Source organism: Ovis aries, chromosome 24 (assembly GCF_016772045.2).
Source record: "Ovis aries strain OAR_USU_Benz2616 breed Rambouillet chromosome 24, ARS-UI_Ramb_v3.0, whole genome shotgun sequence".
NCBI classification, from domain to species: domain Eukaryota; kingdom Metazoa; phylum Chordata; class Mammalia; order Artiodactyla; family Bovidae; genus Ovis; species Ovis aries.
In genome coordinates this window covers 7,093,094-7,116,655 of record NC_056077.1, presented here as the reverse complement: position 1 = coordinate 7,116,655, position 23,562 = coordinate 7,093,094, and the positions used below count along the sequence as shown (strand labels likewise).

Here is a 23,562-nt window from a genome sequence, read left to right as displayed (position 1 = left end):
CTCTTTGTCTCTTCTTCCTTTTCTTTGCTGTGTGAATGCCACCTTCCTCCTCCCCCACCCCTGAAATGTTTTAAGACAGAGGTCTTCATGCTCATTTGGGGGTTGAATTGTTCCGCGGGTAATTTACGGTAGGAAATATTCACTTACACAATTCTGGGGGTACAGATGCGGTTTCAACAGCAGGTTCACGGTTCTGCAGGATTCCCCTCGAGGGAACTCCCGTTCCATGAGCTGGACCATAAATTAAGAAGTGGCATAATAGGTAACATACCGAGGTGAAATAAACAACCAGCGATAGCTCAATTTCACAGGCAGAGCACTGTGTGATAAACATCACAATGCATCCTCCAAGAAAGCCCACAGAAAAACCTGATGACTTCTTTTCCACATGGCAAAAAAATGTTTGCTCAATTTGCAGGACAGATCTCAAAGAAAGATACATCAAATTGGTTTGTAACACAGAGTGTATACATAGTGAGGTCACTGTCTTTAAATAAGACTAAATGGAAAACTTAATATGATGGATCATATTTGGTTCTAGGTCAAAATAAAAATGGAAAGGCTTTCAATTTTGTTAAAAGCCAGTCATCTCCAGGTTTAGGAGTAAGAAGGGAGTCTTGCATTCAGGCAGTCATTGACAAAAAGACCAAAATGGCCACTTAATTTGTTGGACTCTCTGGTTTTCATACGCAAGTCTATTCATCCCTGAAACTCACATTTGGGATCGGCTCTTGTTTCCTTTTAAAATGCATGTTGATATTAAACACTGCTGTTTAGAAGTGAATAAATCTACGTTTTGGACAAACAGTTTCTTACAGGACATCCTCATTTGAAATGCATTGAATAGGAAAACAAAAATTTCTAATTAATGTACAAGTCTAATCACCATTCTCCACATGGAAGAGTAATTTTTCACTGTTCATTTGCTTGGTTTAATCTCAAAACTGACATAACAGAAACGCAATGTCCTATAAATCTCCGCTCATTTGTTTCTTTAATATTCATATTCCATTGAACTGCAGCTGCTTGTTGGTGCAGTCCATTACAACTTGCAAAAGTGTCGATAAAAATATTATGAAAGGCAAGATGTGTTTCTTGCTGGCTGCATGTGCCATTTATTTGGAGAAAGACAATAAATGGCTCCAGGATGCACCCCCCCACCCCCGCCTGCTGTTTGGTGGGTGATTAGTGATTAATTACCTGGCAGCAAATTGACATGGCACAAGGAAATTGACACAGCCCTGATTAATTAACTTTTTATGGGCGGCAGTTACTCACAAAACATTGCGCACCATAATTGAATCTCTTTACATAATGTCATGGTACAAAAGTTTTAGTCAAATCCAAATTAGCCAGAAGTTTCTAGGCCGTTACAGGTCTGAGGAGGATGTGTGGAAAGAACTGGCAAGAACTTGGAGAAAGATGTACATTTTTGAAAGGAAAAAAAAAAAAATGATGGGGATATTGTGCTGGCTTGATTGCCAAAAATGAATTTATCGACCTAAATCTTCACTGAGACTGACAGACTTCATTTCCTGCAGCCTCCTCTGACCACCGCGTCTTAGTGATAAAGACTCTCGCCTTTGTCCAGTCTCTAAACGTCGACTCCCTAATCTAATCCTTGGTTCCAACATCACCTCCTCCTTCAAAGGTTTTTCCTCTCAATTTTACCCCACATTTCTTGATGCCAGCACAGCCACCACCATACCCCTCCTTCTTCCCTCTTCACCTACCATCTCCTTCCTACCATTTCATACGATTGCACTCTCCTTATCGAGCTCTCTCTTGAGGTGTCCTGAGGACTTTATCTTTGTCCAGACTGTGTCTCTAGTACCCAGAGGATGACCTGGCCCCAGGTACACGCTGAGATGTTTATTGATTATATCGTCAGATAAACTCAGAATGCCATAGCAATTCTGTTACGGAGGAAAGATGAGTGCCAGTCCTTGACCCTGTGAGAGCTGCTGCTTCGGAAGGATGTCTATTTTAAGAGAAATTTAATGAGGACATCAGTGATGAGAGACTCTGGACCTCACGTGTCTCAAAGTTCAGGCAGTGATAACTGGAATCATTAAAAGTGGCGATTATGGTTGGCATAATTCCATCCTTTTGGACTCCATGATCAGATAGATGAGATTTTACTATATGATGAAACACACAGTAAATAGCTACTAACACTTGCTAAAGGACAGACCCACAGATGAACTCACAAAACTCTCCACAGAACCACACGAATCAGGTCTTAACTGTAATCTTCACTTTCCTGGAGAGGAAAGGTAGACAGAGAGCAGCTCAGAAACTCTCCAGTGATCTGAACCCAGACGACTTGACACCAGACCCTGACATCTTATTTATGGCAGGAGGCGCTGGAACAAAGGGATCCTTTGTCAGTTTTAGGCAAAACCTTTCCACTTCCACTTTCTCCACGTGCAGCTTGCATGTGTGTGTGCTAAGTCACTTCAGTCGTGCCTGACTCTTTGCGGCCCCATGGACTGTAGCCCGCCAGAGTCCTCTGTCCATGGGATTTCCCAGGCAAGAATACTGGAGTGGATTGCCATACCCTCCTCAAGGAGATCTTCCCCACCCAGGGACTGAACCCATGTCTCCTGCATCTCCTGCACTGGCAGGCAGGATCTTTACCACTAGCACCACCTGGGAAGCCCCCCTAAACTGCTTCCAGGCCATCAGTTTTCACTTCCCTCCTATTGTCTGGACAAGTTGCTCCATCACCTCCCTTAATCCATAACACATCCAAGAGAACCAGCCCTGATTCATCATGGACTGAATTAATTTGCAGGGGGATCTGTCTACAAGCCTCCCTGAGATCTTACTGCAGGCCAGGGCATGGAAAAGAGGCGGGCAGGTGACATTTCTTCCATTCCATATTTATGTTTGGGCTTCCCTCATAGCTCAGTTGGTAAAGAATCTGTCTGCAATGCAGGAGACCCTGGTTTGATCCCTGGGTCAGGAAGATCCACTGGAGAAAGGATAGACTACCCACTCCAGTATTCTTGGGCTTCCCTTGTGACTCAGATGGTAAAGAATCCACCTGCAATGCAGAAGACCTGGGTTTGATCCCTAGGTTGGGAAGATCCCCTGGAGAAGGGAAAGGCTTCCCTCTCCAGTATTCTGGCCTGTATCGTCCATGGGGTGGCAAAGAGTCAGACACTACTGAGCAACTCACTTTCTCGAATGTCACTTGACTCACAGCTTGGTTAGAAATAGTCTCTTCCTTGGAAAGAAAGGAGTCATCTAGGTAAAAAATATACATTAAAACATGTAATGCTGATACAGGGATGCATTCTGAGCAGTGAGTTTGGTGTTTCCAAAGCAAACATGTTTCTGAACTTAATAAATTTAAGAAGTCTCAACAAACCTCCCCACAATCCCACAATGCTCACACACCTAAATATTCTTTCAACACTTAGGATTTTGAATGAGGACAGCAGCCTTGGATATTATCTAATTACCTCCTGATTCCTGCTTACCCCCTGAAGTTAGGGGCTGGTCGTCTCTTTTCTCCCAGGTTACACATGGGCAGATTAATCCAACAGACATGTGGGGAGGGCCAAGGCTGCTAAAACGTGCAGTGAGCAGCTTTTTCTGTGCTAAAGACCTTTTTGTGTTCCATCTACTTATATGTATTGACATCAGCCCCCTGGGCAGGGTTTCTATAACATTTCATTCAGTGAAAAAGACAAAACAAAACAAGAATGCATCTCCATCTTGGAGTGTTTGACTCGGCAGGACCTCAGAAGGCATCTGCAAAAGTGCTTTCTGTCCTTAGAAGGAACCTGGGGAGACAAAGACCTGAGATGCTGAGACCTACTGTAACTCAGATGAAGCAATTTACCAGCATCTATTCCTCTGACAAAACCTGTATTGGTGTCAATGTAGCTTTTTGCAGGCAGCCATGGAGCGGAAAAAAAAAAAAGGCTAATAATTTATATAAATAATTACTTTATCGAGTGCATATACACAGTAAAGGTTCAATTGTTAAATCATTCATGATCTAGCTAACAGCTGGCTGAAACAGCAAGCTCAGTGAATTGCCTCTCCAGGTAGGAAGCGGGGCAAGTGAGATAAATGAGCTCCCTTATGCTGGGCTGAATTTCCCATGGTTCTTTGGGGCTGCTGCAGCTCCATGAACGCGAGGCCCTAGATGGGGGTTGATGGGGACTTGCGGGATGGAAATGCGATGCAAAAGCATAGTTCATTTCACTGCCAGCCACCACTGTGATGTCAAACCTCATCTGATTTTGAGAACCAGCTCCAGACTTGAAAACTGAGTCCTGATCCTCTGGGCAACGTCCCCAAACAAACCCAGAGGTTTAAAGGTGCTTTTTGGACCTGGGATCACCTGTCTGATTTCCCAGCTGGAGACCTCCCCAACATGCCCACCTAGACCAGATCGAAGGAGGGCCATTCAGACATGGTCCAGTTGTCCAGGCACTAGATTAACATAAAGCTTCCAAGCCAGCTTTGTTGGTGAACTTTCGAAAGCACCTGGAAAAGATCGCATCTAAGAACGAAAAGGAAAGAAGAGCCATTTGTTTGAGGAGCTACAATGCCTCAAGCAGCCTGAAAATTTTTAAAACAAGGATGTCACTTAATGCTCACAGGTAAGCAGGTATTTGGGCTTCCCCAGTGGCTCAGCAGTAAAGAATCCACCTGCAATGCAGGAGACCCAGAAGACACGGTTTCGGAGACACGGGTTTGATCCCTGGGTCGGGAAGATCCCCTGGAGGAGGAAATGGCAACCCACTCCAGCATTCTTGTCTGGAGAATTCCATGGACTGAGGAGCCTGTAGAGTTACAGACCATGGGGTCGAAGTGGCTTAGCACACACGTGACACCAAGTTCCCCAGAAGCAATAGAAGAGCTCCTGGCAAGTCACTGCCTTTACATGAATGAAAACATGATTTCAGACAATGGTGTTTTGGAGTTCTTCATGAAGCAAGTGTTAAAACAACTGTATTTAAAGGAACGATGCCAGGTTCGGTTTCCTTTCATGCATCTTTACCGTGTGTGGGGAAATCTGCTTTTGAAGAGAAATAACGCAAGGGAAGGAGGGGACCACCTCTCTGAGGTTGGACCCATTTCTATGCAAGAAATATCGAGCATCCCATTGCAGGGCTTGAGGGTCCTTGGTGGTCCTTGTTGTTTAGTGGCCGAGTGTGTTTGACTCTCTGTGGCCCCACGGTCTGTAGCCTGTCAGGCTCCTCTGTCTATGGGATTCTCCGAGCAAGACTACTGCAGTGGGTTGCCATGCCTTCATCCAGGGGATCTTCTGGACCCACATCTCGACTCAGGGATCGAACCCACATCTCTTACATTTACCTGCATTGGCAGGAGGGTTCATTGCCACTAGCGCCACCTGGGAAGCTCCCCTCAGGATTCTTACTTCCCTCCTAAGCTGTTCACTCCCAGCTCTGCAGACTGGGAGGGCTTGGCTTCACTTACAAAGCCAGGTTCCCTAAAAACAAACACCTGCACCAGTGCATCACGCTGCTTCACTTTACTTTCCAGGAATCAAACAAGATCCCAGCTCTGAACTCAGTATAAGGTTGGTTTTTTTTTTCTTCCCATTTTAAATCCACATTCGTGAAAGACAAAGATCATATGATATCATCTATATGTGGAATCTAAAAAAATATGCAAATGAATTTATTTACAAAACAGAAACAGAGGTACAGACATAGAAAATAAACTTACAGCTACCAAAGTGGCAAGGTGGGGGATAAAAGGGGGGTTTGGGATTAATATATACACACTGCTACACAGGGTTTCCCTGGTGGCTCAGAGGGTAAAGAACCCGCCTGCAATGCAGGGGACCTGTGTTTGATCCCTGCATGGGGAAGATCCTCTGGAGAAGGGAATGGCTACCCACTCCAGTATTCCTGTCTGGGGAATTCCATGGATAGAAGAGCATGGCGAGGTACAGCCCGTGGGGTCACAAAGAGCTGGACACGACTGAATGACTAACACTTTCACTTTTACCTCTATATATACAAGAGATAATCAACAAGGAGCCTGTGGCCTCTGCTCAGGGCTAGGGGAAGGAGAACACAGCCATGGTCAAGGGCTTACATGCGGGCTCTGCACCAGGCTGTGTGTGGATGCGCATAAGAAAAAGTACTGTCAGTGCCATCACGGGACCTGGGGTTTCCAGGGAATTCCCCTGGAATGGCCACCTCCCTGTCTTTCAGAAACAGCTCATCTCAGCCTCGTTCTCTGGCTGCATGCAGGGGGATCCCAGGGCAACGCAGTTTATTGCTTTAATATTTGTCTGACACAAAGCAAACCATTCTCCAGTGATTCCCTATCTGTCACATGCATTTCTATGCAAGAAATATTAAGACAAATAAGATGTTTGGGGGCACACTACCGGATGGTAGGTTTTTTTTTTTGCAACTGGCAGCCTATTGTAGAAGTGAGACCCCCGTCTGAAAAAGACAAAAGCCCTCTTCTGCATGGAGATTAATAAGCAAAGCGCTGGGAGAGCAGTTGCCTGAATCATGGCTTCTCCTTTGCTGAGTTTTCCCTGTGAACAACTGAGGGTGTTCAACTAGCGTGTTTTAAGAATTTTCTTGAAACTAGTTAAAAAAAAAAAAAAAGGGTAAAAAATGGACACAACAGTAACAAGCAAGTGGCCTGTGATCGTAAGCCAGCTGGAGCGGGGGTGATCACAGATGTCAGTAAAGGAGCTAACCAGGTTGGGGTTCAGGGGTGGAGGCAAGGATCGAAAATACAAGTGAATTACGGTGTGTGTGTGTGTGCACACGCGCTCAGTCATGCCCAACTCTTTTGACCCCATGGACTGTAGCCTGCCAGGCTCCTCTGTCCATGGGATTTCCCAGGCAAGCGTTTTGCAGTGGGTTGCCATTTCCTCCTCCAGGGTATCTTCCTGACCCAGGAATTGAACCTGTGTCTCCTGCATGACAGGCAGATTCTTTACCATCTGAGCTACCAGGGAAGCCCTAGAGAAGATCAAAGCTCCAAAATCAGGGCTCCAAGTCCAGATGTGTTTCTTTACTGTTTATTGTGAGGGCAAAACGAGGTCAATGCGTTGTATCTAGACTGAATGTATGCATGGATCTTACTTTACTATGGATCAGGAGAAGGGGATTCTCTGTCTGTGCCTACCTAACATTACTTGTTTTAAAATGTGATTAAATGGTACAAAAGGCAAAAGAGACACAAGCGTTCACTTCAAAAGGAAGTCTCCTTTTCCTCCACCCCAGCAGCCAGCTGCCCCGGGCCCTGCCATATCAGAGGAGAAGGACGGCCTGATGAAGGAGACGATAAACACAAAGACTGTTTCTATAAATTAACTGTTATGGGAAGCCAGGCCACACCCGTTCATTTATGTATTGCCCATGGCTACTTTCAAGCTATGGGGACCAAACTGAGTAGTTGCAATGGAGACTCGATAAGCCACGAGGATGGAAATATTGACTATCTGACTTTTCAAAGAATAGTTTTGCCAAAGAACAGACAGAGAAAAAAGGACTCTCCAGGGATCTTGGGATGGAAAGGAGAGAGCCCAACCTCAGAGCTTGAATGGTGAAGACGGAGAGCTGTCTAGAAGGTCCATCTGACCTCTCTCTGCTCAGACTTTTCCAGGAACAGAACAAGGAATCTCTGGTGTGTAAGTTTAGAGTCAGAAAGATGGAAAACTCAGGATTCAGTCAGACTAGTTCATCCTTGATCCATGACCACAGCCAAGTTCTTCAATCTCTTGAAGCCTAAACTTTCTCATGTGAGAAGGGGGCATAATAATCACACCTAGAGCATAGATTTCCTGTATTAAGTGAGAACATTCATATGAAGGGCTTAGGGGGCACTAGTGGTAAAGAACGCACATGCCAATGCAGGAGACGTAAGAGACGCAGATTCAGTACCTAGGTAGGGAAGATCCCCTGGAGGAGGGCATGGCAACCCACTCCAGTATTCTTGCCTGAAGAATCCCATGGACAGAGGAGCCTGGCAGGCTACAGTCCACGGGGTCCCAAAGAATCAGACACGACTGAACATATAGAAAGTGCTCAAAAACCATTGATTATTACCATTATAATTATTATCTTCTATTTCAGGGCTGGAACTAGGACTCACCTTGGGCTTAAAAATGTAACAGGGCCAAAAAACTCAGTAATTAGGATTGATCATATTTTCATGCAATTTTTTTAAAAAGATTATATGATTATTAATGATTTGGTGATAAACAGACTCAAAATTTAAATAAAGAAGTGCGTGGCTGTGCCATTTTGGATCCTACATGGAAAGAAAACTGAATAATATTCATCTTGTTTTTTGGAAATTTTTGATATTTTGCTGATCTTGGATCTTTTCCCATTCATTTCCTTAAAAAAAAAAAAAACTATTGCTTTAAAATGTTATTTACCTTGATGATTGAGTTTTATTTTGCTTTTAATGTTTATTAATTTGGCTGCACTGGGTCTCAATTGCAGCATGTGAAATTTTAGTTGTGGTACGTGGGATCTAGTTCCCTGACCAGGGATAGAACCCAGGACTCCTGCATTGGAGCAAGGAGTCTTAACTATTGGACCCACCAGGTAAGTCCTTGATGACTGAGTTTCTTCGTGCTTCTTTAAATTTTGACCAAAGACAAAATTCACTGGCCTTGCCCCAGTACTGTTTATTATTCTAAGTGATTCCTCCAGAAAACATTAGAAAAAGCCTCTCAGAGGTCACCAGGAAGGTGTGAGTTACTGAAAAGAGAGAAAGAAGGGCATGGTTCATTAAACAAATGTTATCAGTAGCACAATGACCTGTTCCGGCACCTTCTATTAACTGAAGTCCACCTACTGACATTTTCTATGTTGGGCAGAAGAAAGAAGAAGCCATCAATTAATTTAGGCTGTTACTTTAATTACAGAAAGCAATGGAAATGTTATCAATTACCTGAAAGCAGAACAGGGCAGGCCTGATTTACGTTTGTTTCTGCCACTTAAGCCATTGCTTTATGAATTCCACACGACTACTGCCATAAAATCTGCAATCAATACATCAATTAAAACTTTGCCACTACCACTTGCCCTTGAATTTCATAAAAGTTAATCAAGGAGGAGATGTCTTTGCATTTTGATAACATTTAGGTCCTTGAGCATTTGCCTGGGATATAAAAAATTTTTTTTTGCCAGGGATGAAAATTTCAGTATGCAGATTCCTTAAAAAACTAGGAATTAAACTACCGTATGACCCATCTATCCCACTACTGAGCATATATCCTGAGGAAACCATAATTGAAAAAGACACATGTGCCCCAACGTTCATTTTAGCGCTATTTACAATAGCCAGTCATGGAAGCAATCTAGATGTCCATCGACAGAGCAATGGATAAGGAAGCTGTGGTACAGAAACACAATGGATTATTACTCAGCTATGAAAAGGAACACATTGGAATCAGTTCTGATGAGGTGGATGAACCCAGAGCCTATTATACAGAGTGGAGTCAGAAGGAGAAAGATCAGTATTGCATATCAACGCATATGGATATTCCATACCAAAATATGGAATTTAGAAAGATGGTACTCAAATCCTATTAGCAGGGCAGCAAAGGAGACCCAGACTTTAAAGAACAGACTTTTGGAGACAGTGGGGGAAAGAAAGGTTGGGATGATTTGAGAGAACAGCACTGAAACATTTACACTGCCATATGTAAAACAGGCAGTCAGTGGGAGCTTGATGTGTGATGCAGTGAGCCCAACGTTGCGGCTCTAGTCATCTAATACAATGTCTAAGCTGGTAACAAAAGAAAGGACAAATTCATTGACCTACAGAACTAAAAATGTAGGGTGGAATGCAAGCAGAATCAACTGGCCCACACAGGAATTAATCTGTGACATTTACATTATTCATAGGTAACGCACCTCACAAATAATTACTTCTGGTAGTCCAGTGGTTAAGTCTCTGTGCTCCCAACACAGGGTCTGTGGGTTCAATCTCTGATCGGGGGATCTTAGATCCCATATACCAAATAAATAAATAATAATTATCACTCGATGTGAATTAAAAATAAAATGAGGAAAACTTGGAAGAGAAACGAGCAGCTGTGCATTGGAAATCCGCAAGCAGTAACATCCAGATGACAATTAAGTATGTGAAAGATGATGTTCCTCACTAAAAGGAAGGCACAGGCAACTAGAGGAAGCTTGATGCTATTTTTCACCCACCTGGTTTGCAAAATTATAGAAAAGAGCAAACGATGCAGGTGCTAGCAAGAATGTGGGATGAAGCTGACAATTGTGGGGATCTCCATGTGGATTTGGAACATGGAAGGGTATGTTGGAGTATAGGTAACGATATGTGCTGCAGCCTTCAGAGAGAGGCTGGAAAAGACATAGCTTTAAAGTTTGTGCACAGAGATGACTGCATGAACTCTGGACCACTCATATCAGGGAACAGCATGAAACTATCAAAAATGCTTAATGGGAGATAGTGAAAATGTGTTATTGTGTATGTGTGTGCTCAGTTGTGTCTGACCCTTTGTGACCCCATAGACAGTACCCCACCAGGTTCCTCTGGTCATGGGATTTTCCAGGCAAGAATACTAGAGTAGGTTGCCATTTCCTCCAACAAGGGATCTTCCCAACCCAGGGACTGAACCCAGGTCTCCTGTATTACAAATGGATTCTTCACCACTTGAGCTATGGGGGAAGCCCAAATGTGATATTAAGTGACACCAAGTGTGATCAACATGTGTAACGTGGATTTAATATGGATGTTACTGACTTCCTTCTGGGTGAAAACAAACTGCTCACACCCGCATTTCACTGGTGTATGTCCTTTTTGCATTGTTACGGAAAAAATGTGGAAAGATAATTTACCAGGGAGTCAGATTACAGATTACTTGGAAGGCATGTGTTTGGGGGCAAACTGGGGGGATATGACTGCATCATTCCATACAGGTGTGTGTGTGTGTGTTTGCCTGCTTCCTTCATTACAGTGAATACATGCTTTTTTTTGTAATTTAAAATCTATTTATGAAACTGGAAAGACAAATTAAAGCAGCTGACATTGACCTGCTTCTGCACACATCTAACCCCATGCGGACATAAGAATCCCTGAGAGCCAACTTCGCTAATCCATACTGGAAGTGGATGTTTCATTAGTCCCGTTCACGGAACGAACGATTTACCTCAATATTTCAACTGAGAAAAATGGAAATAATGTCTTAATTTGGAAGAAAGGTGATAGAATTTTTACCTTGCTATTTCTGCCTGAAGCCAGCTTTTTTCTTTCTTCAGGTCAGGATTAAGGATGCCCAAAGGTACACTGGATCAAAAGTAAATAAATTTAAGAGCTCCCAAGAACTGTTGAGCTGCAGTCTGTGGGGTTGCAAATAGTCGGACACGACTTTGCAACTCAACAACAACTGTTGAATAATTACTTGAAGAACTTTAGAAGAGGAAGGAATTCATCACTCACAAATGTTGATGCTTGATTTACGCAGAGGGTTTGTAAATAGTTGAACATTACTATGATTTTAGATTCAGGAATTTTCTTGGATCAGGTTTGTATATACAAATTATCTCCAATTTTCTCAAGTGTATAACTATTTAACAGAGAAATACTTAGCTGTCAGTATATTTGATTTCATTAATATTTAATACATCTACTCAAATATAATTTATCTATGTTTACCATTAGGAATGAGAGTGAGTGAAAGTCACTCAGTCCTGTCCGACTCTTTGGGACCACAGGGACTATAGCCCACTAGACTCTTCTGTTCATGGGATTTCCCAGGCAAGAATACTGGAGTGGGTTGCCATTTCCTCCTCCAGGGAATCTTCCAGGGAATCAGGAATGGAACTTAAGTCACCTGCACTGCAGGCAGATTCTATTCTGTCTGAAAATCCACCAAGGAAGCCCCATATTTACAACTACTTTGGATTCTTTGATAAAGACTAATGAAGATTCAGCCTAAAGCTGTTTTTGTTGTAAGCAACCACCGTATGCAGAGAGGATAATAATATACTTAGTGCCCTTCCCCCAACAAAAGGAGCCTCCAGACCCCTGGCCCTAGGAAGAGAGGGGCCCTGAGCAGGCCATCAGCCCTGCCCCGACTTTCCTCAAACCTCTCTGTTGAGGGGTTGCATTGTTTGTTACACAAAGCAAAGCACGATGTTAATGAATTAAATAATTATTTGAAAGTCACTAAAATAATTTTATGTAATTAAACTTAGTTGATTAAAGGTGGTTTTTTTTTTTAACTTTTAATTTTATATTAGGGTATAGCCGATTAACAATGTTGTGATGGTTTCCGGTGGACAGCAAAGGGACTCGGCCATACATATACATGTATCCACGCTCCCTCACATTCCCCTCCCATCCAGGCTGCCACTTAACACTGAGCAGAGTTCTCTGCGCTACAGTGGGTCCTTGTTGATGATCTATTTTAAAAATAGCAGTGTGTTTATGTCCATCCCAAACTCCCTAACTATCCTTTCCTCCCCAGCAACCATAAGTTCATTCTGTAAGTCCATAAGTCTCTTTCTGACCTGTGAGTAAGAAAGGTTAATATTTTAAGACAAAAATACTGATGTTAAAATGTTTTCCATTTGGTCCAACGTGATCTAACCTAATTCTCCAGACTTTTGAGCAGACTTCACTTAAGTCTGATATGCTATGGATGGAAGTGGTTTATTAGGACATGAAAAAGGATGCGTGACGTTCTGGGACACAGCTTGAAGTGGGTTTCACGGGAGGAGGCTCAAGTTTGGGGGAAAGGAAGAAATGCTGGATTCAGTGGGAGTGCGATGGCAGAAAATGTGGGATTGGACTGTGTGGACATTGAGCTTCAAGTGAAAATCATTCTGTTAATGCTTTCAATGTCCTGGGACGTATTATGAGGAGGGGGATGGGGAAGGAAACCCATTATGCATAAATGCATCATAAAAAACAGATAACTTTGGTAGAATTGTTTTCATTACAGACTAATTCAGCAGGGTTCCTTTAAAAACCATCTCTCCTACTGCATTTAAGGGTGTTATTTACAGATGATTAGCTATTGGGCTAGGCAGAAGGACAATTTAAGCCTAAAACATCCAAGGCCAGCTTAAGATCCATAGAAAAAAGTACAAACTTGGTGTAATCCTGGAAGTCCGTAAACACACAGCATCCCATTGATAAAAGTGTGATTTACACACATCTTGCTCCAGGAGCACAATTGTTGGATAAAAATGAGAAACACATGCATTTTCAAGTTGAAACACTGCTAAGTCACTTCAGTCATGTCCAACTCTGTGTGACCCCACAGATGGCAGCCCACCAGGCTCTCCTCTATCCCTGGGATTCTCCAGACAAGAACACTGGAGTGGGTTGCCATTTCCTTCTCCAATGCATGAAAGTGAAAAGTGAAAGTGAAGTCACTCAGTCGTGTCCGACTCTTAGCGACCCCATGGACTGCATCCTACCAGGCTCCTCCATCGATGGGATTTTCCAGGCAAGAGTACTGGAGTGGGGTGCCATTCAGTTCAGTTCAGTCACTCAGTCGTGTCCGACTCTTTGCGATGGTGTAGCCTAAGAAAAGAAAGTTGCTGAGACCTAAGGGAGCCTCAGCTTTGGGGGAGAAGGCTGGATTCTTAGAGAAAGAAAGGCCACACTGTTCAGGCCTCCAAGAGGAGGCCCCTGACTCTCAGCCCTGTGGATGTCAGACCTGGAGTCAGGAAAAGAATCTTAGGTGATGGTGCTTGGGTCCCCAGACTGTGTGCGCGCACCTGTAAGAATGAACCCTTAGTTTCTGGCTGAATTATTTCTAGAAAGTAGGGTGTGACTTTGTAACTAGAATGGACACCTTGATCTGGAAAAGTAAATATAAATGAATGATTCATAGACGTCAGCTAACTGCAAACAGTCCAGCTCCAAAAGGCATTGTTGATTCTGAGAACTGGAACAGAAAGGAAACCTCAGCAACATGTCTTAGGGAGGGATGGAACATCTTTATATACTCAGAGCCACTGCCTCAAGATGGGAACTTGGAACTCAAGTGGAAAAGGAGGGGTCTCAGGGTTGTCTGTCCTTACAAAGCACCAACCAGAAAAAAAAAAAAAAAAATAAAACACAATGAGCTTGTTGATCTGAATACCTTCCCTGAAGGACTTGACAAGTGAAGATGCTTAAGGCAAGAAACTAGTTTTTGTTTGGCTTTGTTATGGGGTAGTAGGGTTAGCTGGGCTTCCCAGGAGGCTCAGTGGTAAAAAATCCACCTATCAATGCAGGAGACCGGGGTTTGATCCCTGGTCAGGAAGATCTGCTCAGAGAAGGCAATGGCACCCCACTCCAGTACTCTTTCCTGGAAAATCCCATGGATGGAGGAGCCTGGTAGGCTGCAGTCCATGGGGTTGCTAAGAATCAGACATGACTGAATGACTTCACTTTCACTTTTCACTTTCATGCATTGGAGAAGGAAATGGCAACCCACTCCAGTGTTCTTGCCTGGAGAATCCCAGGGTCGGGGGAGCCTGGTAGGCTGCTGTCTATGGGGTCACACAGAGTCGGACACGACTGAAGTGACTTAGCAGCAACAGCAGCAGCAGCAGGAAGATCTGCTGGAGGAGGAAATGGCAACCTGTTCCAGTATTCTTGCCTGGAGAACCCCATGGATGGAGGAGCCTGGCGGGCTACAATCTATGGGGTCACAAAGAGTTGGACATGACTGAGAGACTGAGCCCGCATGCAGTAGGATTAGTTATTTATTAATTGTTTTCTTTAAAATGATTATATACTAGGTATATGCAAGGACATTTATTTTCTTTAATATTTTTGAAAAATTGCTATCAACGTAAGTACCCAACAATGCAGTGGGTGGATAGATTAAAATATAATATCATTAAACAATAGATTATTATGAGGCCATTAACATATTTTCATAAAGTGCATCTGACATGATAATAAGTGAAAATAATAGGATGAAAAATGTGTAGGTAATATGACGGATCGTGCAATTTAAAACTGAAGGGTCTTGGACACACACGATGCAGTTTCTATAATTATTATAAATTTTTTACTTTCAAACTCCAGGGGAAAACAGTCGCATTATAACCAGTGACGTGACATTGCCATTTTGTATTTTCAATAATAAAACTGACCATTTAAATCAGAGATCAGCACACTTTTTTGTAAAGAGCCAGGCGGCTTTTGTGGGACACCTGCATCTGTCATCAAATGGGCTCCCCAGGTGGTGCTAATGGTAAAGAATCCGCCTGCCAATGCAGGAGACGTAAGAGACGGGGGTTTGATCCCTGGGTCGGGAATCACCCCTGGAGGAGGAAATGGCAGCCCACTCCAGTATTCTCGCCTGGAAAATCCCATGGACAGTGGAGCCTGGCAGGTTACAGTTCATGGCATTGCAGAGAGTCGGACACAACTGAGCTAGCTTTTGTTTTCATGTCCGTCATATGTTATTTTTTGTTTTCGCTTTTTTTTTTTTTTTTTTTTTAGTCCTTTGAAAAATCTAGGAAGTCATTCTTGGTTTGCCAGCATTACAAAAACAGGATGGGGGTTGGATTTGACCTTGAAGGTATGGTTTGCTGATCCCCAATTTAGATGATTTTATGTCCCCTGTATTTGCTACCCATTTATTAATTCAGAGAATTTGTGACATATTTTTATGTTTGACATTTACGACACACATTTTCCTCAAGTCACTTTAGAAGAGCTATACCAATTCAAACCAGGCCTTCCTTGGAGTTAATTTGTTTGGTTTTCATTTCTATAAAGGAAATTGAAATATACATATTACATAGAGAGCCACATTCCCCAAAATGGTAGCCGTCAGCCCATGAGGCTAGAGTAACATTAATTAAAATTTAATGAAATTTAAAATTCCATGCCTTGGTCCCGCCCACACCATGTACTGAACCATGCAGGTCTAGAACATGTCATTCTAGACAGCTCCATAGGACCATGGTGGAGAAAACCCCAAATAATATACCGTATCCTATGGTGAGTTTTGGGTCACTCTCTTTCCTACAGAAAATAAAATTTATATAGAAGGAGAAACAGGTTCCATGGAAAGATGATAAAATTTAGCATCAAATGGAGCCAGAAAAACAGACAATGGTTGAAAAATCTCCCCAAGTTCAAAAACACCACATCCTGGCTGTGTGATATCCTAGCTGTATGATCCTGGGCAAATCACTCCACTTCTCATTGCCCTCCACCTCCTCAGCTGAAAAGCAAATAGGGTAATACCTACCTGGTGCAGACTACGAGGATTAAACAAGCTTGAGCCTGTGAAAATGTGAAGTAGATTTCTAGTTCTAGGAGACAGATGCAATTTACACTGGCAATGGGGCAATGTTCATAAATTCAGAAGAACCATTTCTTGCCGATATGGTTAGATTTGGGCTTCTCGGGGAACACAGAAAAATACCTTGCATTTAAGGACTGTCAGAGCTTCTGCTGAAGATTACACTCTGCTTGGGAGAAACAACTGGGACGCCTCCACGACCCAATGCCTTCAGGGACCCTCGGGTTTGGCTTCCCAGTGACTGTTTCTAACCTTTGCCCCGACAGCGAAGAGTTTGGTTTGTCTCAGCCTTTGGGAATTGAGATGCTTGACCTTGGTACCTGGTAAAGACTTCCCTCAGTCTCTTATCCTAATTACCCCGAGCTGTTGCCTCTGACCCCCACCCATCCCCTCCTCTAGCTGATCTCAGAAGCAGCCCACCTCCCCTCTGGCCCCTAGACTCACTCTTGATCATCTATCCCAGTGGGGACCCATTGGGAAGTTACGGAGATTCCACAGGGTGTAGACACATTGTATGATGGGAAGGTCTTTCGTGGTTGTGCCAAGGGACTGTGAGGAGGGGCCAACCAGCTGGAGAACAACGGTGGACTCAGCGAGACCTTGAATTCTTCAACCTGCTCTGGGAACTGGGGTGGGAGTGGGGTACTACACCTCCACCCTAGAGGACCCATCCCCTGCAGAGGAATCCTTGGTCTTTCCTTGCCAACACTGTGATCTCTTCTTTCACAATGATTTTGCGGTCTCCTCCTTCTAGGAATTTGTGGCTATAATCATATCTATTAAAGTGCTTTTAAATTATTATTTCTCTCCCCCACCCCCAGTTAAATGGAGGAGAACCACACCTTCCTCTCATTTCCTCCTCTTCAATGGAATCACAAAGGATAATACAGCCTTGCAAACAAGTCTCCAGCCACAGGCTAGTGGTATTTCCCACCATGAGAACACTGTGCCCACAAGCACCAACCAAGCACTTTTTGCGAGGCTACGGTGCCACTTGGATGGCCTGCATGTTTTAGGTAAGTTATTTTCACATATATTTGCAAAGCTGTGATAGAAGGCAGGCAACCAGCTATGCCCTCCCTCCCACCCTCCCTGCCCCCAACCCAAAGCCCAGCATCCCATTCATTGGCCCCCATTCTGACAAAGGTCTAACAAAGAATGGCTGGGGCAAGGATTCAGAGGTAATGAGCAGAGGGGTTAGATGCTAAGGCAACAGGGAAAAATGAAGACATGCTTGTGAAGATCAGCTTCACCTTGCAGAAAGCCAGAAGGGAGGGTGGTGCGGAGGGAGGGGGAGAGAACTTACATGGGAGGGAAGGTGATTAGACTCAGATTTATATCACAAAACAAAAAAGAGCCAGGCGAATGGGCTTACTTGCGGAAGTATATACAAGTGAACTGGGGGCACTGTACATGGAAGATCCCTCCTGGTTTGCCTGGCACAACAGCACGGTGCCTACGGAAGAGAGAGAGAGAGATGGTATCTGGTTTGGGAACAGGCACGCTCCCTACACCTGGGAGTCATGGAAACACAAGCAAGAAAGGCAGAGAAATGAAAACACAGCCACACCCCCGAGTGTAGGATGGGGACACCCAGGGAAGCCCCCTGCCTTAGTCAGAGGGCGTTGGTAGGAGCCCACCACCCAGCCCATCACATGCTCGACTTTTCTTTTTCCAATGGGGTTTGGTAGTGGAGCCCGGTTTCAGATCAGGCATGGAGGCAGCACGGCATACTCAAAAGGGAGCTTTAGAAATATCAGAGATGGGACTTCCCTGGTAGTCCAGCGGTTAGGACTTTGCCTTCTAGTGCAGGGGGTATAGGTTCGATCCCTGGTCAGGGAGTTAAGATCCCACATGGCTCAGGGTCAAAAAATTCCCAAACATAAACAACAGAAGCAATATTGCAACAAATTTAACAAAGACTAGAAATGGTCCACATCCAAAAAAGCGAAAAAAAAGAAAGAAATACCGGAGAGACGTGGTCAACAAGCTTGATGTAGGTATTACTTAGCTGCATGACCTCAGTAAGCCACTGTACCTCTCTGTGCCTCGGGACTCCCATCTGGAAAACGAGGGTGAATATACCCACCTCCAGGAAGGGTTATGAAATCGTATGTACTACTGGAGATGTGTTCAACTGAATACATGGTAAGCACATGCATTGATTTATTTCAAGAAAATTTTTCCTCTTTCCCCCATTTTAGTTTTTTCTGAATCATTTCTTCAGGGCAAAAGCAGAAGTAAGGCAGGGGAAGAAAATAAATGCAACTTGGCCATCCCTGGGACCCACCCTGGACCCACCCAGGACTCAGGAGAAACCACCTTTGGCTTCTGCATTTCCAGTTTCTTCCCTAAAGCTCTGTGCCTTGCAGTGTCTGAGGTGGCTTCCTAAGCCTCTGGACCATGGTGCGCAGCAGTGATGCCTCTCCTCCCCCTGATCTAGAGCAAAGGACCCTGGGATTGTCCTTGCAAAATGGAATTTTGCAGTGGGGACGAGCAGTGGCATCCTACGGTATCTTCTCAATCTATGACTTTCTGTGGAATGACCACCTGCTCCAAGGATGACCAGGGTCATGAATCTTTCAGGTTATCAGTCCTGCAATCCTGTGGCCTGAAGCTCACATTCTGAGATTTTGCAAAGAATGAGAGAGACTTTTGAGGACCTGTAAGCCCCTTGCTAATGACGGATAAGGGCTCCTGGGGCTTCTGTTCCCTTCCTTGGCTGGGCAAGGTCAGTTGCCTCCACTTGATCCTCTTTCCTCCTGTCATCCTTGCCACTGGGAAGCCATCTCCCAGGAGAAGCAGCCCTGACTTCCCATCAACTCACCTATATCCTTGGAGACCTGCCCTAGGAAGGGCTTCCGGAATCCTTTGTTGTCTTTCCCAATGTCAACGAGTGGGAGTGAGAACCTCTAGAGTGAGTGGTGTGTGTTTGCCTGCATGCTCGGTCATGTCTGACTGTGACCCCATGGACTGTAGCCCGCCAGGCTCCTCTGTCCATGGGATTCCGCAGGCAAGAATACTGGAGTGGGTTGCCATTTCCTCCTCCTTCGGTGCCCAGGTTTCCAAAGAAAAATTATATAATTGTAGCAAAACCATATCCAGAAGGGCATTTCAGTATCATGCGGTTAAGGACTTAGGGACAGTTTTCAATACTGTGTTCTGTGGCAGAGCAAAGCCCTCTGGAACACCACACAGATTCTCTCTGGAAAGCTAAATTCTGGAAGTGCATAGTGATGTTTTCCTCATTTTCTTATGCTGTGGATTCTTAGAAAAAGACAGAAATAACTCTCGATGTTCTCTTTATAGCAAAAAAAAAAAAAAAAACAAACCTTATGTGATGATTTTGACCTTTGTAAAACAAAATCCATACTGTCACAGGACTTGGTTTTTATTTTATCTGAAAACATTCTCCAATTTAATTTGCAAAGTATTTATTGTAAGTTCTCTTAGTACTTCGTGACCTTTTCTTACAAGAGGGTTTTGAAGTAAAGAAAACCAAAGGAGCACAGAAGAACACTGTCACTTCCATGTATTTTTAGGTCTGAGCAGCTAACGTGTTTATTTAAAAAGTCAAACAGATAACAGGGTACAAACAGCAGTATACAGAGTGTGTACCATATATATACTTATGACTGATTCATGTTGATGTATGGCAGAAGTCAATATAATATCAAAAAGCAATTATTCTTCAATAAAAATATATTTTTCTAAAAAAAGTGTTTATAAGGTCATCAAGGCAGTTTGAGATAATCTATATGGTAAGAGAATCTAAAAAAAGCGGATGTATGTATGTATATAACTGAATCACTTTGCTATACAGTAGAAAACAACCCACGATGTAAATCAGCTATATTCCAATAAAAGTTTTTTTTTTTAAGGCACTTTGTGATACAGCATTGATGAGTTTTCTAATGAGTCTCTTGAACTGAGTCTCTGATCTGCCCCTGCCATCACCCCCAAATACAGACTCACCACTTCCAACTACCAAGAACTGTCTATTATGCTGATGTTGGTATTTCTCAGACTTCTATGCCTCTGTTTATAAATTCCTTAGAATTTAAGGATGGCAGGTATGTTCAATTTATACCAGTATCTACCCATTCCATTATCCATCTATTCCAGTATCCATCCACCCATTAGTCAGGAGAAACCTTTCATCAAATTTCAATAGTATCTTTTTCTATTAGCCTGGGATCCTCTGGGTCATTCTTGACAGTTTGCAGGCAGTTACTACCACTAGGTCAGCCTCGGCAGATGGGATGAAACCTCTATTCTATTCCTGCTCTTCTTGTTTAGTGGATAAGTCGTGCCCAACTCTCTGAGACCCTGTGGACTGTAAGCTGCCAGGCTCCTCTGTCCGTGGGATTTCCCAGGCAAGAATACTGGAGTGGTTGTCATTTCCTCCTCCAGGGGATTTAGGTTGAACCATATGAAATTGACTTTTCTTATGTCAAAGATGGTTGAACATTGGCAATTACACGTGGTTCAATTGGAAAAAAAAAAAAAGGCTGTCCACCTCGACCCTTCTTCATTGTTTAAAAGTCGCTTCTTTTCCCAGTCCCCAGGGGTTAATTAATCACTCCATCTTCTATGCTCCTATCACACTTAGAAATCTCCCTAGTAGATCCTTTGATATGCTGTATTACAGCTTTTTATTTACATATTGTCCTCAGCTACAGATAATCCCCCTGGATCAGAGCCAAATCATACTCATCTTTTTATCCCCGTGCGTGCCTGTTAAGTCACTTCAGTCGTGTCTGACTCTTTGCGACCCTGTGGACTGCAGCCCGCCAGGCTCCTCTGTCCATGGGATTCTCCAGGCAAGAATACTGGAGTGGATTGCCATGCCCACCAAAGTACCTGGCTCTCAGAGGGGTTCATGAATGTGATTAAATGATAATGTTTTTAAAGACTTCCTCATTTCTGTTTTCTTTGATAAAAACAGTGCTTTTCCCAGCCAACCATTCTGTCCCTTGTTGATAGCTGGGGATTTGCGTGCCTACAGGTCTCACTGTCTCCTCCTCTTTTCTGGTTCTTTGAAGGTTGACTCATCCAGTTTAAGTGAAATCTGGGCCGCCTGCTCATCCGTTCCCTGCAGTGTTGACGGCTCTATCTGCAACTGGCAGGGACCGGGCTCTGTGTGACCGACCGTGATCTTGGGATCACTGGAGCCTTTGGCAAAGCCTGTCCCTTGGTACTCAGAGTGCCACAACCACCAGCATCCCAAAGTCTGGCAAGATGCACATCCCCAGGGCCACTCTCAGGCAGGATCTGGCATCTCCCACAGGAGCTGGTGAGCCAGGATCCAGACCTCAGATGGGGTAGCTCAATTCTGCTTCTCACCTGGAGATTCCCCACTCCATAAATGAGTACAGAAATGAGTACAGAAATGGAACAGAGAACCATTTCTGGCCCTTGGAAGGGCAAGAAGAAGCCCAGCCGGGAGTGTCTCCTAACCCAGACAGGAAGGAGAAAGTGTCTACATTTTTTTTTTTTTTTCTCTCTGCTGCCAACCCTTAGGTGATGAAATTGGACACAAGCCAACTGGAACAAGGATGCAATTTCACACCTCCAGGTCATCACACAGACTGGTCCTTCTCCCTGGAAGTTTCCCTTCCCACTCACTTCTCCTCCTCCTAGAAACTGGATCTATTTGTCTCCATCTGGCAGGTGGTAAAGAACTTGCCTGCCAAGCAGGAGACATGGGTTCAATCACTGGGTTAGGAAGATCCCCTGGAGAAGGAAATGGCAACCCGCTTCAGTATTCCTGTCTGGAGAATCCCATGGACAGAGGAGCCTGGTGGGCTATAGTCCATGGGGTCACAAAGAGTCAGAAATGACTTACTGACTGAACAACAATCAGCAGCCTAGCAGAGCAAGGCAAGGCTCTGCAGATGAGCTCAGAGTAAACCAGGCCCTAGGTCATCTCCATATATTTAGAAGAAAAATGAAAATGATTACATATCTTTGGTCTGAATACTTCTGTGGGCAGAGGCAGAATTGACTTACTTTTCATCCCAACCCTATGGTCTGTTGACCAGTTTTGTCTTTGCTTGGGAGCATTTCAACATCAAAGTGTACCTCACTTCTAGTCTGAGCTAGTCCTGTCAAGTTCTGTGGAGGCTGGCTGCAGAAGAAGGCAGGCAGTCATCAATTACACAATCCTAGAGAGGTCACTCTTGGTTGCTCATCCAGAAAAAAGGCACACACGCTCTTTGCTCTACTGTAATGGACTGAGTGGTGGTCTCTCAAAATTCATACACTGAAGTCCTACACCTACACCTCAGGAGATGAGTGTGTTTGGAGAAAGCATCTTTGAAGAGGTGATTAAGGTAAAATGAGGGTAGAACCTAATTCCAACAACTCATGTCCCCATAAAAACAGGAATTAGGACAGAGACTCAGAGGGCGGACCGAGTGAAGACAGGAGACAGGAGAAGATGGCCGTCTACAAGTCAAGGAGAGAGGTCTCAGAAGAAGTCAAATCCTGCCAACTCCCGAATCTCAGACTTCTAGCCCCCAGAACTGTGAGAAAATTAATGTCTGTTTTTGAAGAGATGGGACCCAGTCAATGGTACTTTGTCATAATAACCCTACCTTAGCCTTAAGGACCAATAATGAGCTATCATGAGGGTTCCCCACGAAGGGTCATATAACCATCAAACTTCTGTTCTCTTTAGAGACCTGGGAGGTAGCCATGTGGTCCCTGCCAGTGGAGGTAACTGCTTCCAGTTGACAAATTTATCCAAAGCCCCGAGGGGCTGTGGACGATTTTGGCTTTTATAGTTATGCATTTTTGAACATAGACTAGCATTGAGCTAATCCATGTAAGCATATTTTCACAGCTAATACCTAAAGCTTTTATATATGCCTGAAAGATGAGCTTCTCTGAAGGGTTATGGGAGCGTTTTACGTACCGAGGTATTTCCATTTAGGCATCGTGGCTGCAGAAAATGCAGCATGTATGTTTAATTCTTATAAATCAAATCATGTTTTAATTGTGCCAAGGGATTTCCATATTTAAAGGAGCCCTGGAGTGAATCTGCCTATAGTGTAAATAATCCCTCATTCCAATTTATTTAAGGAGTTTTGATTTTCCTATTTAGAAACACATCGCTTTTTTCATTTCACTTTTTATTTTGACAAAATTGCAGAGAAAAAGGCTAGTATATCAGATATCTGTGCAATTTTCTCCCTGATTCTTTATTGTTTAAAAAATGTAATGATTCTTTTCACTTTATTCTCCTGCCTCCCAAATTTAGGCTAATAGAGGATTCTACAGAA

At 43.7% G+C, this 23,562-nt stretch overlaps 1 protein-coding gene across 23 annotated transcripts in view; it reads right to left on the bottom strand.

Annotated features, from left to right (window-relative positions):
* Nucleotides 1-23,562, bottom strand: part of RBFOX1 (RNA binding fox-1 homolog 1) — a 2,416,982-nt gene that overhangs the window by 75,903 nt on the left and 2,317,517 nt on the right. For all 23 annotated transcript variants that reach the window (XM_060406050.1, XM_060406058.1, XM_060406056.1 and 20 more), the window contains one exon: nucleotides 17,652-17,732. In XM_060406050.1, coding sequence (XP_060262033.1) covers nucleotides 17,652-17,732 — 81 coding nt within the window. The remainder of the gene's footprint in view (nucleotides 1-17,651; nucleotides 17,733-23,562) is intronic.